This window comes from Anomaloglossus baeobatrachus, chromosome 3 (genome assembly GCF_048569485.1).
Source record: "Anomaloglossus baeobatrachus isolate aAnoBae1 chromosome 3, aAnoBae1.hap1, whole genome shotgun sequence".
NCBI classification, from domain to species: Eukaryota; Metazoa; Chordata; class Amphibia; order Anura; family Aromobatidae; genus Anomaloglossus; species Anomaloglossus baeobatrachus.
In genome coordinates, this window is record NC_134355.1 from 25,493,317 (window position 1) to 25,509,545 (window position 16,229).

Consider the following 16,229-nt stretch of genomic DNA (forward strand, 5'->3'; position numbering starts at 1 on the left):
CCATCACCCATTCCCTGTAGACTGTGAGCCCTCGCGGGCAGGATCCTCTCTCCTCCTGTAGACTGTGAGCCCTCGCGGGCAGGATCCTCTCTCCTCCTGTAGACTGTGAGCCCTCGCGGGCAGGATCCTCTCTCCTCCTGTAGACTGTGAGCCCTCGTGGGCAGGATCCTCTCTCCTCCTGTAGACTGTGAGCCCTCGCGGGCAGGATCCTCTCTCCTCCTGTAGACTGTGAGCCCTCGTGGGCAGGGTCCTCTCTCCTCCTGAACCAGTCTGTTTTGTACTGTTAATGATTGTTGTACTAGTTTTTATGTATACCCTTTCTCACTTGTAAAGCGCCATGGAATTAATGGCATTATAATAATAAATAATAATAATATGGATTGAGTGGCGTCCGTCGTTTTTATAATGGGAGCCTATAGGAGCGGAATCCGTTGGAATGGACGGATCCGTCATTTACCAACTGAGCATGCTCAGATGAGTAAATTCCAGGGGAAAAAAAGCTGCAACGGATCAGTTTTTTTTGCAGCATCAGTCGCAGCACTATCTGCAATGCATCCGTTGCATCAGTCACACAACGGATTGCAACTGATGCAAAACGACGCAAGTGTGAAAGCAGCCTAAGATGTGTTACTGGAGCGGGATAGGAGAAGACAAAAACACATCTGAGGACACCGGCTGCGCCATATAACAACACACCGTTATCTTGAACCACACGTTTTTCACTTTATGGCACTTTTGGTTACTGTACTTCTCCACCTTTTCTCGGTCTTCATATTTATGCCACCGAGATCCATAGGGAGTCCTGAAAAAAACAAGGAAATCTCAATCACAATCAGACTATATTGTGCTGCTTGTGTGAATATCATGGTGGGAACCTACCGGCCGGTGTCAGTGTGATGCCCCTTCACCACGCGCCTCCCTGTGCCCGACAGCTGCACTCTGTAGTGATGAATATAGACAAGTTATAAGGATTGCTCCGGCACTGGTGAGTGGTGATGATGATGATGATGTATCAGCGGATATCACTTGCATGATCAGCAGTGTGCAGGAATAGAACAGGTTTAATCTCCCACCTTCATAACCAGATAACAGGGGATGTATGGAGTGAGCTCATGAACTGAGCCCCTACCACAGCCTGCAGATGCCTGTAACAGCAGCAACCAGAATGAGCTCAGATTGCTGTTTAACTATTTAGTTGCTGCTGCTCATCACTGGAAGTGATGTTTAAGGAACTGGGTTGAGCAGAGTTCATGTGCACTGGCAGCCACAATCCCCGCCCGCCCCCCCTCCGTCTCCCACAATGTGACTGCGGGGTGCCTATAGATTACCAGGACAGCTGGTAGTCAATTGTAGAATCCCATTATTTTTCAACAGGACAATGACCCCAAACACACCTCCAGACTGTGTAAGGGCTATTTGACTAAGAAGGAGAGTGATGGGATGCTACGCCAGATGACCTGGCCTCCACAGTCACCAGACCTGAACCCAATCGAGATGGTTTGTGGTGAGCTGAACCGCAGAGTAAAGGCAAAAGGGCCAACAAGTGCTAAGCATCTCTGGGAACTCCTTCAAGACTGTTGGAAAACCATTTCCGGTGACTACCTCTTGAAGCTCATAAAGAGAATGCCAAGAGTGTGCAAAGCAGTAATCAAAGCAAAAGGCGGCTACTGTGAAGAACCTAGAATATAAGACATATTTTCAGTTGTTTCACACTTTAAGTATTTCATTCCACATGTTTTAATTCATAGTTTTGATGTCTTCAATGTGAATCTACAATTTTTAAGGTCATGAAAATAAAGAAAACTCTTTGAATGAGAAGGTGTGTCCAAACATTTGGTCTGTACTGTGTATATATATATATATATATATTTAAAAAGAAGGGAATTTTGTTTACTTACCGTAAATTCCTTTTCTTCTAGCTCCAATTGGGAGACCCAGACAATTGGGTGTATAGCTATGCCTCCGGAGGCCACACAAAGTATTACACTAAAAGTGTAAAGCCCCTCCCCTTCAGCCTATACACCCCCCGTGCTCCCACGGGCTGCTCAGTTTTGGTGCAAAAGCAAGAAGGAGGAAAAAATTATAAACTGGTTTAAAGTAAATTCAATCCGAAGGAATATCGGAGAACTGAAACCATTCAACGTGAACAACATGTGTACACAAAAAAACAGGGGCGGGTGCTGGGTCTCCCAATTGGAGCTAGAAGAAAAGGAATTTACGGTAAGTAAACAAAATTCCCTTCTTCTTTGGCGCTCCATTGGGAGACCCAGACAATTGGGACGTCCAAAAGCAGTCCCTGGGTGGGTAAATAATACCTCATAATAGAGCCGTAACGGCTCCGTCCTACAGGTGGGCAACCGCCGCCTGAAGGACTTGCCTACCTAGGCTGGCATCTGCCGAAGCATAGGTATGCACCTGATAGTGTTTCGTGAAAGTGTGCAGGCTCGACCAGGTAGCTGCCTGACACACCTGCTGAGCCGTAGCCTGGTGTCGCAAGGCCCAGGACGCTCCCACGGCCCTGGTAGAATGGGCCTTCAGCCCTGAGGGAACCGGAAGCCCCGAGGAACGATAAGCTTCGAGAATTGGTTCCTTGATCCACCGAGCCAGGGTTGATTTGGAAGCTTGTGTCCCTTTACGCTGGCCAGCGACAAGGACAAAGAGTGCATCCGAGCGGCGCAGGGGCGCCGTACGAGAAATGTAGACTCTGAGTGCTCTCACCAGATCTAACAAGTGCAAATCCTTTTCACACTGGTGAACTGGATGAGGGCAAAAAGAAGGTAAGGAGATATCCTGATTGAGATGAAAGGGGGATACCACCTTAGGGAGGAATTCCGGAACCGGACGCAGAACCACCTTGTCCTGGTGAAACACCAGGAAAGGAGCTTTGCATGACAACGCTGCTAGCTCAGACACTCTCCGAAGTGAAGTGACTGCTACTAGAAAAACCACTTTCTGCGAAAGGCGTGCGAGCGAAATATCCCTCATTGGCTCGAACGGTGGTTTCTGAAGAACCATCAGCACCCTGTTCAGATCCCAGGGTTCTAACAGACGCTTGTAAGGAGGGACGATGTGACAAACCCCTTGCAGGAACATGCGTACCTGTGGGAGTCTGGCCAGGCGCTTCTGAAAAAACACAGAGAGCGCAGAGACTTGTCCCTTAAGGGAGCCTAGCGACAAACCCTTTTCCAATCCGGATTGAAGAAAGGACAGAAAAGTGGGCAAGGCAAATGGCCAGGGAGAGAAACCCTGAGCAGAGCACCACGACAGGAATATTTTCCACGTCCTGTGGTAGATCTTGGCGGACGTTGGTTTCCTAGCCTGTCTCATGGTGGCAATGACCTCTTGAGATAATCCTGAAGACGCTAAGATCCAGGACTCAATGGCCACACAGTCAGGTTGAGGGCCGCAGAATTCAGATGGAAAAACGGCCCTTGAGACAGCAAGTCTGGTCGGTCTGGCAGTGCCCACGGTTGGCCGACCGTGAGATGCCACAGATCCGGGTACCACGACCTCCTCGGCCAGTCTGGAGCGACGAGGATGGCGCGGCGGCAGTCGGCCCTGATCTTGCGTAACACTCTGGGCAACAGTGCCAGAGGGGGAAACACATAACGAAGCTGAAACTGCGACCAATCCTGAACTAAGGCGTCTGCCGCCAGAGCTCTGTGATCTTGAGATCGAGCCATGAATGTTGGGACCTTGTTGTTGTGCCGTGACGCCATTAGGTCGACGTCCGGCATCCCCCAGCGGCAACAGATCTCCTGAAACACGTCCGGGTGAAGGGACCATTCCCCTGCGTCCATGCCCTGGCGACTGAGAAAGTCTGCTTCCCAGTTTTCTACGCCCGGGATGTGAACTGCGGAGATGGTGGAGGCCGTGGCTTCCACCCACATCAAAATCCGCCGGACTTCTTGGAAGGCTTGCCGACTGCGTGTTCCACCTTGGTGGTTGATGTAAGCCACCGCTGTGGAGTTGTCCGACTGAATTCGGATCTGCTTGCCTTCCAGCCACTGCTGGAACGCTTTTAGGGCAAGATACACTGCCCTGATCTCCAGAACATTGATCTGAAGTGAGGACTCTTGCTGAGTCCACGTACCCTGAGCCCTGTGGTGGAGAAAAACTGCTCCCCACCCTGACAGACTCGCGTCCGTCGTGACCACCGCCCAGGATGGGGGTAGGAAGGATTTTCCCTTCGATAATGAGGTGGGAAGAAGCCACCACCGAAGGGAAGCTTTGGTTGCCTGAGAGAGGGAGACGTTCCTGTCTAGGGACGTCGGCATCCTGTCCCATTTGCGTAGGATGTCCCATTGAAGAGGACGCAGGTGAAACTGCGCGAAAGGAACTGCCTCCATTGCTGCCACCATCTTCCCCAGGAAGTGCATGAGGCGCCTCAAGGGGTGTGACCGACCTTGAAGGAGAGATTGCACCCCTGTCTGTAGTGAACGCTGTTTGTCCAGCGGAAGCTTCACTATCGCTGGAAGAGTATGAAACTCCATGCCAAGATATGTCAGCGATTGGACCGGTGTCAGATTTGACTTTGGAAAATTGATGATCCACCCGAAACTCTGGAGAGTCTCCAGAGTAACGTTGAGGCTGTGTTGGCATGCCTCTTGAGAGGGTGCCTTGACCAGCAGATCGTCTAAGTAAGGTATCACCGAGTGACCCTGAGAGTGGAGGACCGCAACTACTGTAGCCATGACCTTGGTGAAAACCCTTGGGGCTGTCGCCAGGCCGAACGGCAGTGCCGCGAACTGAAGGTGTTCGTCTCCTATGGCGAAGCGCAGGAAGCGCTGATGCTCTGGAGCAATCGGTACGTGGAGATAAGCATCTTTGATATCGATCGATGCTAGGAAATCTCCTTGGGACATTGAGGCGATGACGGAGCGGAGGGATTCCATCCGGAACCGCCTGGTCATTACGTGTTTGTTGAGCAGTTTTAGATCCAAAACAGGACGGAAAGACCCGTCCTTCTTTGGAACCACAAACAGGTTGGAGTAGAAACCGTGACCCTGTTGCTGAAGAGGAACCGGGACCACCACTCCTTCTGCCTTCAGAATGCCCACCGCCTGCAGAAGAGCCTCGGCTCGCTCGGGAGGCGGAGATGTTCTGAAGAATCGAGTCGGAGGACGAGAGCTGAACTCTATCCTGTAACCGTGAGACAAAATGTCTCTCACCCAACGGTCTTTTACTTGTGGCAGCCAGGTGTCGCAAAAGCGGGAGAGCCTGCCACCGACCGAGGATGCGGTGTGAGGAGGCCGTAAGTCATGAGGAAGCCGCCTTGGTAGCGGCACCTCCGGCGGTCTTTTTAGGGCGTGATTTGGACCGCCATGCGTCGGAGTTCCTCTGATCCTTCTGAGGCCTTTTGGACGAGGAGAATTGGGACCTGCCCGCCCCCCGAAAGGACCGAAACCTCGACTGTCCCCTCCTCTGTTGGGGTGTTTTTGGTTTGGCCTGGGGTAAGGATGTTTCCTTTCCCTTGGATTGTTTGATGATTTCATCCAATCTCTCACCAAACAAGCGGTCGCCAGAAAATGGCAAACCAGTTAAGCACTTTTTGGAAGCCGAATCTGCCTTCCATTCCCGTAGCCACAAGGCCCTGCGTATTGCCACCGAATTGTCGGCTGCAACCGCCGTACGGCTCGCAGAGTCCAGGACAGCATTAATAGCGTAGGACGCAAATGCCGACGTTTGAGAGGTTATGGACGCCACCTGCGGCGCAGACGTACGTGTGAGTGCGTCAATTTGCGCCTGACCAGCTGAGATAGCTTGGAGTGCCCATACGGCTGCGAATGCTGGAGCAAAAGACGCGCCGATAGCTTCATAGATGGATTTCAACCAGAGCTCCATCTGTCTGTCAGTGGCATCCTTGAGTGAAGCTCCATCTTCCACTGCAACTATGGATCTAGCCGCCAGTCTGGAGATTGGAGGATCCACCTTGGGACACTGAGTCCAGCCCTTGACCACGTCAGGGGGGAAGGGGGTAACGTGTATCCTTAAGGCGCTTGGAAAAACGCTTATCTGGACAAGCTCGGTGTTTCTGGACTGCCTCTCTGAAGTCAGAGTGGTCCAGAATCATACTCATTGTACACTTAGGAAACCTGAAACGGAATTTCTCCTGCTGAGAAGCTGACTCCTCCACTGGAGGAGCTGAGGGAGAAATATCCAACATTTGATTGATGGACGCAATAAGATCATTCACTATGGCGTCCCCATCAGGAGTATCAAGGTTGAGAGCGGCTTCAGGATCAGAATCCTGATCAGCTAGCTCCGCTTCATCATACAGAGAGTCCTCTCGCTGAGACCCTGAACAATGTGATGATGTCGAGGGGATTTCATAGCGAGCTCGCTTAGTCGGTCTGGGACTGCGTTCCATGTCAGAGACCTCACCCTGGGATCTATGAGACACCCCGGGAGAACATTGTTGTTCCAACTGAGGGGAACCAGGGGGCAATGATTCCACAGTGCCCATGGCTTGAGATGCCGGCCTGGACTGCAAGGCTTCTAATATCTTAGCCATAGTCTCAGAAAGTCTTTCAGTAAAAACTGCAAACTCCGTCCCTGTCACCTGGACAGTGTTAACAGGTGGTTCTCCCTGGGCCACCCTTAGCAGAGGCTCCGGCTGAGAAAGTGCCACAGGGGCCGAGCATTGCACACAATGAGGGTCAGTGGAACCTGCCGGCAGTATAGCCGTACATGCTGCACAGGCAGCATAGTAAGTCTGTGCCATGGCACCCTTGCTATTTGTGGACGACATGCTGTTGTCTCCTCTGAGCAATACAGGAGGGTATATAGCCAAAAACAACCGTGCACCATACAGTGTAAAGTATAGCCTATAATCATATAATCTATAAGTACACTTCTGCACCAGTGGGGCCAGCACCTAGGTGCTGCTTACCGCCCGCGCAATGCGGTTGTGTGGTCACCAGAATTCCTGCCTGGGTCTCCCTGAGCTTGTCTCCCTTCTCCAGCGTTAGCAGAGCTGACAGGAATGGCTGCCGGCGTCCTGAGGAGAGGAGGGGGCCGTGGGCGTGCCCTAGAAAGTGCGGGAATCTGGTGCCCCACTGTGCACAGTGAGGGGGGTGGAGTATGCAAAGCATGCTCCAGCCTCAGTTGCTGACGTCCTTTACAGCGTCCCGCCCTTCCCCTGACTGGCAGGCCTGGGGGCGGGAAAAGAATGAGACTAGGCCGCAAAAGCCGGGGACTAAAGTTATAAGCGCGGCCGCCGTATAAGCGCGGTCGGCGTGGAAGTCCCCGGCGCACTAACAGTCCCAGCCGCGCCGCAGTGATAACAATGGCAGCGGCGGTCAGCGCGGCAGTCCCCATACACTAACACACTCAGCGACGCTGCAGTGTGTAAAGGCACAAACGCAGTCAGCGCCGCGGTCCCCGGTGCACTAGCACACCCAGAAATGCTGGAGTGTTGCTGTGCGCGGTCCCCACGGGGACACAGAGTACCTCAAAGTAGCAGGGCCATGTCCCTGAACGATACTCGGCTCCTATCCAGCAGAGTCCTCAGGAGCTGTGGATGGAGCACGGTCTCATGTGCCTGGAGACCGATAGGATCCCACTTCACCCAGAGCCCTAAGGGGGATGGGGAAGGAAAACAGCATGTGGGCTCCAGCCTCCGTACCCGCAATGGATACCTCAACCTTAACAACACCGCCGACAAGAGTGGGGTGAGAAGGGAGCATGCTGGGGGCCCTGTTATGGGCCCTCTTTTCTTCCATCCGACATAGTCAGCAGCTGCTGCTGACTAAGCTGTGGAGCTATGCGTGGATGTCTGCCTCCTTCGCACAAAGCATAAAAACTGAGGAGCCCGTGGCAGCACGGGGGGTGTATAGGCTGAAGGGGAGGGGCTTTACACTTTTAGTGTAACACTTTGTGTGGCCTCCGGAGGCATAGCTATACACCCAATTGTCTGGGTCTCCCAATGGAGCGCCAAAGAAAAATAAATTATATATATATATATATATATATATATATATATATATATATACACACACACACACAGTGTGTGTATGTATATATATATATATATATATATATATATATATATATATATATATATATATATATATATATATATATATATATATATATATATATATGAATTTTAAAAGGGGTGGTTCACCCATATTCATTATTGGTCACATCGATATTATGCTGAGAAACAAGCTTTCTCTCAAATACCTTGTGTTGCCAATAGTGCTCCGGGCTCCGTGACCCCCAGGATCCGGTGATGTCTCGTCAACTGAGACCAGCCGCAGTTTCGGTGATTCATTGGGATGTGGGCGGAGTTTCAGTGCTCAGCCCGGCGTCACAGCGCAGCCCCTCTCTGTTCCTTCACTGCAGAGCGCTGCAAGCAGGAGACACGCTGGACTGTGACGAGCGGTGAAACACCACCCACAGCGCAGCGACTAACGGAGACTGGGGCCGGCCGCGGTGATGTCACATGATCAGGAAGTCGACATGACATCACCGGATCCCCGAAGTCATGGAGCCTGGGGGGGGTCATGTGATAGGAAAGAGTGGACCGCAATAGCGCCACTCACAGGCAGAATTGGCAACACAATGTATTTGTTTCTCAACATAATATTGATATGTCCATTAATGGAGATGGGTAACCCATTTTTTTAAGTCACCCCCCCCCCTTTTCCAAATAAAAACAAGCATGTGTGGTTTTGCCCTATACATAAAGAGAAGTCTAATCTATCGAAATATAAATAAGTTTTGCATGCTTTTTTTTCATGATGTCTCATGTTTATGTTATTTTCAGACTCTCTTATACCCATGTGCTGATAGCAGTCGAAAAATGAAGGAAACCGTTGTCTGTCTGTTTTTTACTAAAAGACCACTGACATACATTGTAAAATGTGTTCCTCTTACTGTAACAATTATTTTTATCAATCAAATAAATACATTGGGGTTTGTTTTTTTTTTGTTGGGGTCGGGCTAGTAACAGCGATTTGGATTGACAGCACATTTATGTATTCTTCTCCCCCTGTATTTTTAGTTAAAGTCATGGCTGGAAAAGTGTTGGCACCCTTGAAATTGTACCAAAAAATTACCGTATTTTTCGCTTTATAAAGACACACTTTTGTTCCCCCAAATTTTGGAGGAAAGTAGGGGGTGCGTCTTATAATCCGAATATACGGGGGGGGGGGGGTGTAATATATATATATATATATATATATATATATATATATATATATATATATATATATATATATATATATACATATATATATATATATATACATACACTGTAGGGTCCAGGGGAGGTGGGGGCAGCTCTGGAGCGGTGCTGGGCGCTTGTGAAAGCTGCAGGAGGGAGCCTTTGATCTCCTGCTCCCGCTCATATAACATGCACTGCCGCTGTCCATCACTGTGGTGCTGAAACCGCACCGCGGCGATGGGCTGGGGCAGCGGCGCATATTATATCTGCCTGCGCCCTCCTTTGATCACACATGATCCCCCCTGTGTTAGATATGGCCCCCATACTGCTGCCCATAGTAAAGTAAAAAAAGTTTTACTTACCTCCAGCGCTGATCTCCCGGTGTCTCTGCTGCTGCTGTCTGTGATCAGGCACGCAGAGATGATATCACTCTGCTGTGCCGATCACATGACCAGCAGCAAGAACCAGGAAGTGGAGGAGGCCGGAGCTCAACCACACGGAGGGAGACATGAGGGACAGTGCTGAGAAGGTAAGGAAAGAGTGTTTTATTTTACTATGGGCAGCAGCATCGGGGCCATATCTAACACAGGGGAGATGTGCCATCTATAGTGGCCATGGGCAGCAGTATGGGGGCCATATCAAACACAGGGGAGGTGTGCCATCTATAGTGGCCATAGGCAGCAGTATGGGGCCATATCTAACACAGGGGAGGTGTGCCATCTATAGTGGCCATAGGCAGCAGTATGGGGGCCATATCTAACAGGGGAAGTGTGCCATCTATAGTGGCCATAGGCAGCAGCATGGGCGCCATATCAAACACAGGGGAGGTGTGCCACCTATAGTGGCCATGGGCAGCACACATGGGGGCCATATCAAACACAGGGGAGGTGTACCATCTATAGTGGCCATGGGCAGCACACATGGGGGCCATATCTAACACAGGGGAGGTGTGCCATCTATGGTGGCCATGGGCAGCACACATGGGGGCCATATCTAACACAGGGGAGGTGTGCCACCTATAGTGGCCATGGGCAGCACACATGGGGGCCATATCTAACAGGGAAGGTGTGCCATCTATAGTGGCCATGGGCAGCACACATGGGGGCCATATCTAACACAGGGGAGGTGTGCCATCTATGGTGGCCATGGGCAGCACACATGGGGGGCCATATCTACCAGGGGAGGTGTGCCATCTATAGTGGCCATGGGCAGCACACATGGGGGCCATATCTAACAGGGGAGGTGTTCCATCTATAGGAGCCATGGGCAGCACACATGGGGGCCATATCTAACAGGGGAGGTGTGCCATCTATAGTGGCCATGGGCAGCACACATGGGGGCCATATCTAACAGGAGAGGTGTGCTATCTATAGTGGCCATGGGCAGCACACATGGGGGCCATATCTAACACAGGAGAGATGTGCAATCTATAGTGGCCATGGGCAGCACACATGGGGGGCATATCTAACAGGGGAGGTGTGCCATCTATAGAAGCCATGGGCAGCACACATGGGGGCCATATCTAACAGGGGAGGTGTGCCATCTATAGTGGCCATTGGCAGCACACATGGGGGCCATATCTAACACAGGAGAGGTGTGCCATCTATAGGGGCCATGGGTAGCACAGGGGGGACATGTGCCATAAATAGGGGACATGTGCCAGCAATAGGGGATGTGGCATCACTTTGGGACGTGTCCCAGCACAAGGGGGATATATTCAATATAAGGGGGCCATATCCAGTTTAAAGGGGGCTAATTTTAGGATGGGGGGCTATGAGGGACATATACCCTATATGATTTGTTAGACGGACACTGGTATTATAAGATGCACCCCATTTAACATTAAAAAAAAATTCTCTTTTCCTTCACCAAATTTGGGGGTGCGTCTTATAATCAGGTGCGTCTTATAAAACGAAAAATACAGTAAGTATTTCTACCCAGAAAGTTACTGCCATCAGACATATTTTCTAATACCCAAGTTTATTTGTGTGTATTGGAATAACACAAAAAAAAAAAATGCTAATCGGACAGAAGTTCCTACAAAACTAGAAAAATGGGCAGGACATGATTGTTGTCCCCTCATCTTAATATTTGGTTGCACCCCCTTTACCCCCTGGAATAAATCCGTTCCATTACTTTCCCTCCTATCTCCGTCCACAGCTTCTTCCTCCTCTCACCCGGAATCTCGGACTCTTCTTATAAACGTCTCCAGGTCTCTCGCATCTGAAGGCGTCTTCTCTTCTCTTCTCATGAAACAAAAAGAAAAAGAGTATTACTCAACAGGGATCACCAATGAGTCATTATATAGAAAAATACAAAAAACCTTTATTGTGATGCCATATCAAGAACACACATTTGTCTGGCTCAGACAGCGATCAAGACACACAACAAATCAACATTAAAAACACTAAAATCCAATTACGGCTTCTATCCCCAAACACGCCGTCCCCAACGGAATACAAGTGTGGTATATAGGACAAAAATAAGTGCCTTTCATCAATAACTCACATCATTACCCACATATAAAAGTACCGGATTTTTCGCTTTATAAGACGCACCGGATTATAAGACGCACCCCAAATTTAAACACAAAAAAAGGTAAAAAAATAAAATTGGGGTCAGTCTTATAATCCGGTGTTCTCTTACCGGAGAGGGGCAGCAGTGGTGGTGAAGCGGGGTCAAAGGAGGCAGAGGTTGTGCTGACAGGCGCAGCGGGTCAGGATCCGCGGGGTCCGTGGTGGCAGGAGCTGCGGGGTCCGTGGTGGCAGGAGCCGTGGGGTCTGTGGTGGCAGGAGCCGCAGGGTCCGTGGTGGCAGGAGCCGCGGGGTCCGTGGTGGCGGCAGCAGCGGCGGCGGGTGAGTCGTGCAGCAGGCCGGTGCGGAGAGTGTCCCAGTGTCCGCGGTCCCGGTTCAAATGATGGCGCCTGGAGCGGCGCATGCGCAGATGGAGCTCTCATCCAAGGGCTCCATCTGCGCACGCGCCCGCTCCCGGAGCCATCATTTGAAACTGGGACCGCGATCAAACTGGGTAACCTGCTGCAAAGCCGCCCGCACGCACAGAGTGGCAGCCAGCAGGTTGCCTGCCCACCCTGTGTGCAAGCGGCCGAGTGGCAGCCGGGTGCCTGTGTGCGGGAGGCAGCCGGGTGCCTGTGTGAGGGCGGCAGCCGGGTGAATGTCGGTGCCGGCTGTCTCCCGCACACAGGCACCCGGATGCCGCTAGCTCGCAGACACAGGCACCCGACTGCCACCCGCACACAAGCACAGGTACCCGGCCGCCGCACAGAAAGGACCCCCAGGTAAAGCTATATTCGGATTTTAAGAAGCACCCCTCATTTTCCTCCCAAATTTTTGGGAGGAAAAAAGAGAATTTTGTTTACTTACCGTAAATTCTTTTTCTTATAGTTCCGACATGGGAGACCCAGACCATGGGGTGTATAGCTTCTGCCTCCGGAGGACACACAAAGTACTACACTAAAAGTGTAGCTCCTCCCTCCGAGCATATACACTCCCCGGATGACAAATCCAACCAGTTTAGTGCCAAAGCTGAAGGAGGACATCCACCCATAAGTAGAGATAGAGTAAAACCCGGAATAACCGGAACCTCTGTCTACAACAACCGCCGGTGAAAACACACGGAACAAGAAAGCTGCCAACAGGCAACAGGGAGGGAGCTGGGTCTCCCATGTCGGAACTATAAGAAAAAGAATTTACGGTAAGTAAACAAAATTCTCTTTTTCTTCATCGTTCCTTATGGGAGACCCAGACCATGGGACGTCTCAAAGCAGTCCATGGGTGGGAAATAAACAGAAACCGAGAAGTAGGCAAACCTAACTTCACAAATGGGCGACAGCCGTCCGAAGGATGCGTCTGCCCAAGCTCGCATCTGCCGAAGCATGAGCATGCACTTGGTAGTGCTTCGAAAGGGTGTGCAGACTAGACCAAATGGCAGCCCGACAGACCTGCTGAGCCGTAGCGCAAGAGGCACCGACAGCTCTGGTCGAGTGCGCCTTAATCCCCGGCGGGGGAGGCACCTGAGAACATTGGTAGGCAGCGGAAATGGCCGACCTAATCCAACGAGCTAGGGTCGGTTTAGAAACCGAGAGACCCTTGCGCTGACCTGTGGTCAGCACAAAAAGAGAGGTGCACCGCCTAAAAAACAGCGGTGCGTGACACATAAATCCGGAGCGTCCGCACCAAATCTAAAGCATGCAACGCTTTCTCAAAGCGATGCACAGGGGCCGAACAAAGGGAAGACAATTGAATGTCCTGGTTAAGGTGGAAAGGAGACACCACCTTAGGGAGAAGGCCCGGAGTCGGACGGAGAACCACCTTGTCTTGGTGAAAAACCAAAAAGGGTGACTCCGAAGAGAGCACAGTCAAATCAGAGACACTCCTGAGAGAAATTATGGCCACCAGAAAGATCACTTTCTGTGAAAGACGAAACAACGAAACCTCCCTAAGAGGCTCAAAGGGGGGTTTCTGTAAGGCCATGAGGACCAGATTAAGGCCTCAGGGATCCAGAGACCGCCGGTAAGGCGGAATGATGTGAGATGCGCCCTGCATGAAGGTGCGCACCTGGGCCAGCCGGGCGATATGCCGCTGGAACAACGCTGACAGAGCCGAGACCTGTCCCTTGAGGGAATGAGGGACAGTCCTAGCTGCAGGCCGGACTGTAGAAAGGACAGGATGGTCGGCAAGGAAAAAACGGCCAAGGAGCATGGCCGGAAGAACGACACCAGGACAGGAAAATTCTCCAAGTCCTGTGGTAAATCCTGGCCGAGGAAGACTTCCGATCCTGAGTCATAGTGAAGATGACCTCGGAAGGAATGCCTGAAGCCGTAAGGATTCAGGGCTCAAGAGCCACGCCGTCAATCTGAGAGCCGCAGAATTCTGGCGGAAAACGGACCTTCTGAGAGAAGGTCTGGCCGGTCCGGGAGATGCCACAGCACCTCTACGGACAGACGGAGCAGGTCTGGGAACCAAGCTCGCCTGGGCCAGTCTGGGGCGATGAGTCGACCCGACGGCCCTCCATTCTGATCTTGCGCAGGACTCTGGGCAAGAGAGCTAGAGGGGGAAACACGTAGGCCAGACGGAACTGGGACCAATCTGGAACCAGCGCGTCCGCTGCCAAGGCCTGAGGATCGTGGGAGCGAGCCACGTAAACCGGGACCTTGTTGTTGTGCCGGGATGCCATTAGATCCACTTCCGGAGTGCCCCGCCTGCTAAATTGACCGGAACACTGCCGGATGCAGGGCCCACTCGCCGCTGTCCACGGTTTGACGGCTGAGATAATCTGCCTCCCAGTTTTCTACGCCTGGGATGTGGACTGCGGATATGGAGGACTTGGAGTCCTCCGTCCACTGAAGGATACGTTGAACTTCCAACATTGCTAGGCGGCTGCGAGTCCTAGGAGTACAGCCCTGATTTCCAGCACATTGATCGAGAGGGCTGATTCGGACGGAGTCCAAGTGCCCTGTGCTCAGTGGTGTAGAAACACTGCTCCCCAGCCGGATAGACTGGCATCCGTGGTGAGAATCACCCAGGACGGGGCCAGAAAGGAGCGTCCCTGGGACAGAGAGAGGGGCCGAAGCCACCACTTAAGAGAGCTCCTGGTCTGTGGCGACAGAGCCACCAGTCTGTGCAAGGAAGAGGTCCCTTGTCCCAACAGCGGAAAATGTCCAGCTGCAGGGGACGCAGATGGAACTGGCAAGGGGGACCGCTTCCATTGACGCCACCATCTGACCCAGCACCTGCATGAGGTGCCTGATGGAATGACGGCGGAGCCTCAGCAGAGAGCGAACCGCCAGATGAAGGGACTGCTGTTTGACTAAGGGCAGCTTCACAAGTGCCAGCAGAGTCTCGAATTGCATCCCTAGGTACATAAGTTCCTGGGTCAGGGTCAGAGTTGACTTGCAAGCGTGGCGAGAGTGAGCGAGACACTCCGCTGAGAGTGAGCGAGACACTCCGCTGAGAGTGAGCGAGACACTCCGCTGAGAGTGAGCGAGACACTCCGCTGAGAGTGAGCGAAACACTCTGCTGAGAGTGAGCGAAACACTCCGCTGAGAGTGAGCGAAACACTCCGCTGAGAGTGAGCGAAACACTCCGCTGAGAGTGAGCGAAACACTCCGCTGAGAGTGAGCGAAACACTCCGCTGAGAGTGAGCGAAACACTCCGCTGAGAGTGAGCGAAACACTCCGCTGAGAGTGAGCGAAACACTCCGCTGAGAGTGAGCGAAACACTCCGCTGAGAGTGAGCGAAACACTCCGCTGAGAGTGAGCGAAACACTCCGCTGAGAGTGAGCGAAACACTCCGCTGAGAGTGAGCGAAACACTCCGCTGACAGTCTGCACTGGATGAAACCCTGACTAGAAGGTCGTCCAGGTAAGGAATCACTACCAACCCCTGGAGGAGCTGAACCGCAACTGGTGAATACACGAGGGGCCGTGGCTAACCCAAAGGGGAGAGCCACGAATTGGAAATGTTCCTCTCCAATTACAAAACGTAGCCAACGCTGGTGAGAAACTGCGAATGGCACATGCAGATAGACATCTCTGATGTCGATGGATGCCAAGAAATTTCCTTGGGTCATTGACTGATCGCAGAGATTCCATGCAAAATTGCCGCACCTGAACATGCTTGTTGGGAAGCTTGAGATCCAGGTCGGAAAGCACCTTCCTTCTCGGGGACTAGGAAGAGATTTGAGTAGAAATCTCAGAACCGTTCCCAGTCGGGAACTGGTACAATTATTCCATTGGCCTGCAAGAGTGCCACGGCCTGTGAGAAGGCGGCGGCCTTGGAGCAGGGGGGAGTTGACAGAAAAAATCTGTTTGGCGGCTGGATAGAATTCTATTCTGTAGCCGTGGGAGATGGTAACCCGCACCCACTGAAGGAAGACGTGTTGAAACCACACGTCGCCCAAGAGGGAGAGCCTGCCACCGACCAAGGACGTTACTGGCGCGGCCAGATAATCAAGGGGAGGCTGCCTTGGTGGCAGCAGCTCCTGCCGACTTAGGACGCGGCTTCATGCGCCAGTTGGTTTACGGACCTTGGCTGAGTTAG

The 16,229-nt window shown here is 51.9% G+C and overlaps 1 protein-coding gene across 5 annotated transcripts in view; it reads right to left on the reverse strand.

The window, feature by feature from the left end:
- LOC142294894 (nuclear RNA export factor 1-like) overlaps nucleotides 1-16,229 on the reverse strand; it is a 111,204-nt gene that overhangs the window by 63,846 nt on the left and 31,129 nt on the right. For 4 of the 5 annotated variants that reach the window (XM_075337958.1, XM_075337954.1, XM_075337956.1 and 1 more), the window contains exons 4-6: nucleotides 11,350-11,415; nucleotides 880-939; nucleotides 697-802 (exon numbers count right to left, since the gene is read on the reverse strand). In XM_075337958.1, coding sequence (XP_075194073.1) covers nucleotides 697-802; nucleotides 880-939; nucleotides 11,350-11,415 — 232 coding nt within the window. The remainder of the gene's footprint in view (nucleotides 1-696; nucleotides 803-879; nucleotides 940-11,349; nucleotides 11,416-16,229) is intronic. The other variant, XM_075337957.1, reaches the window with a different exon arrangement.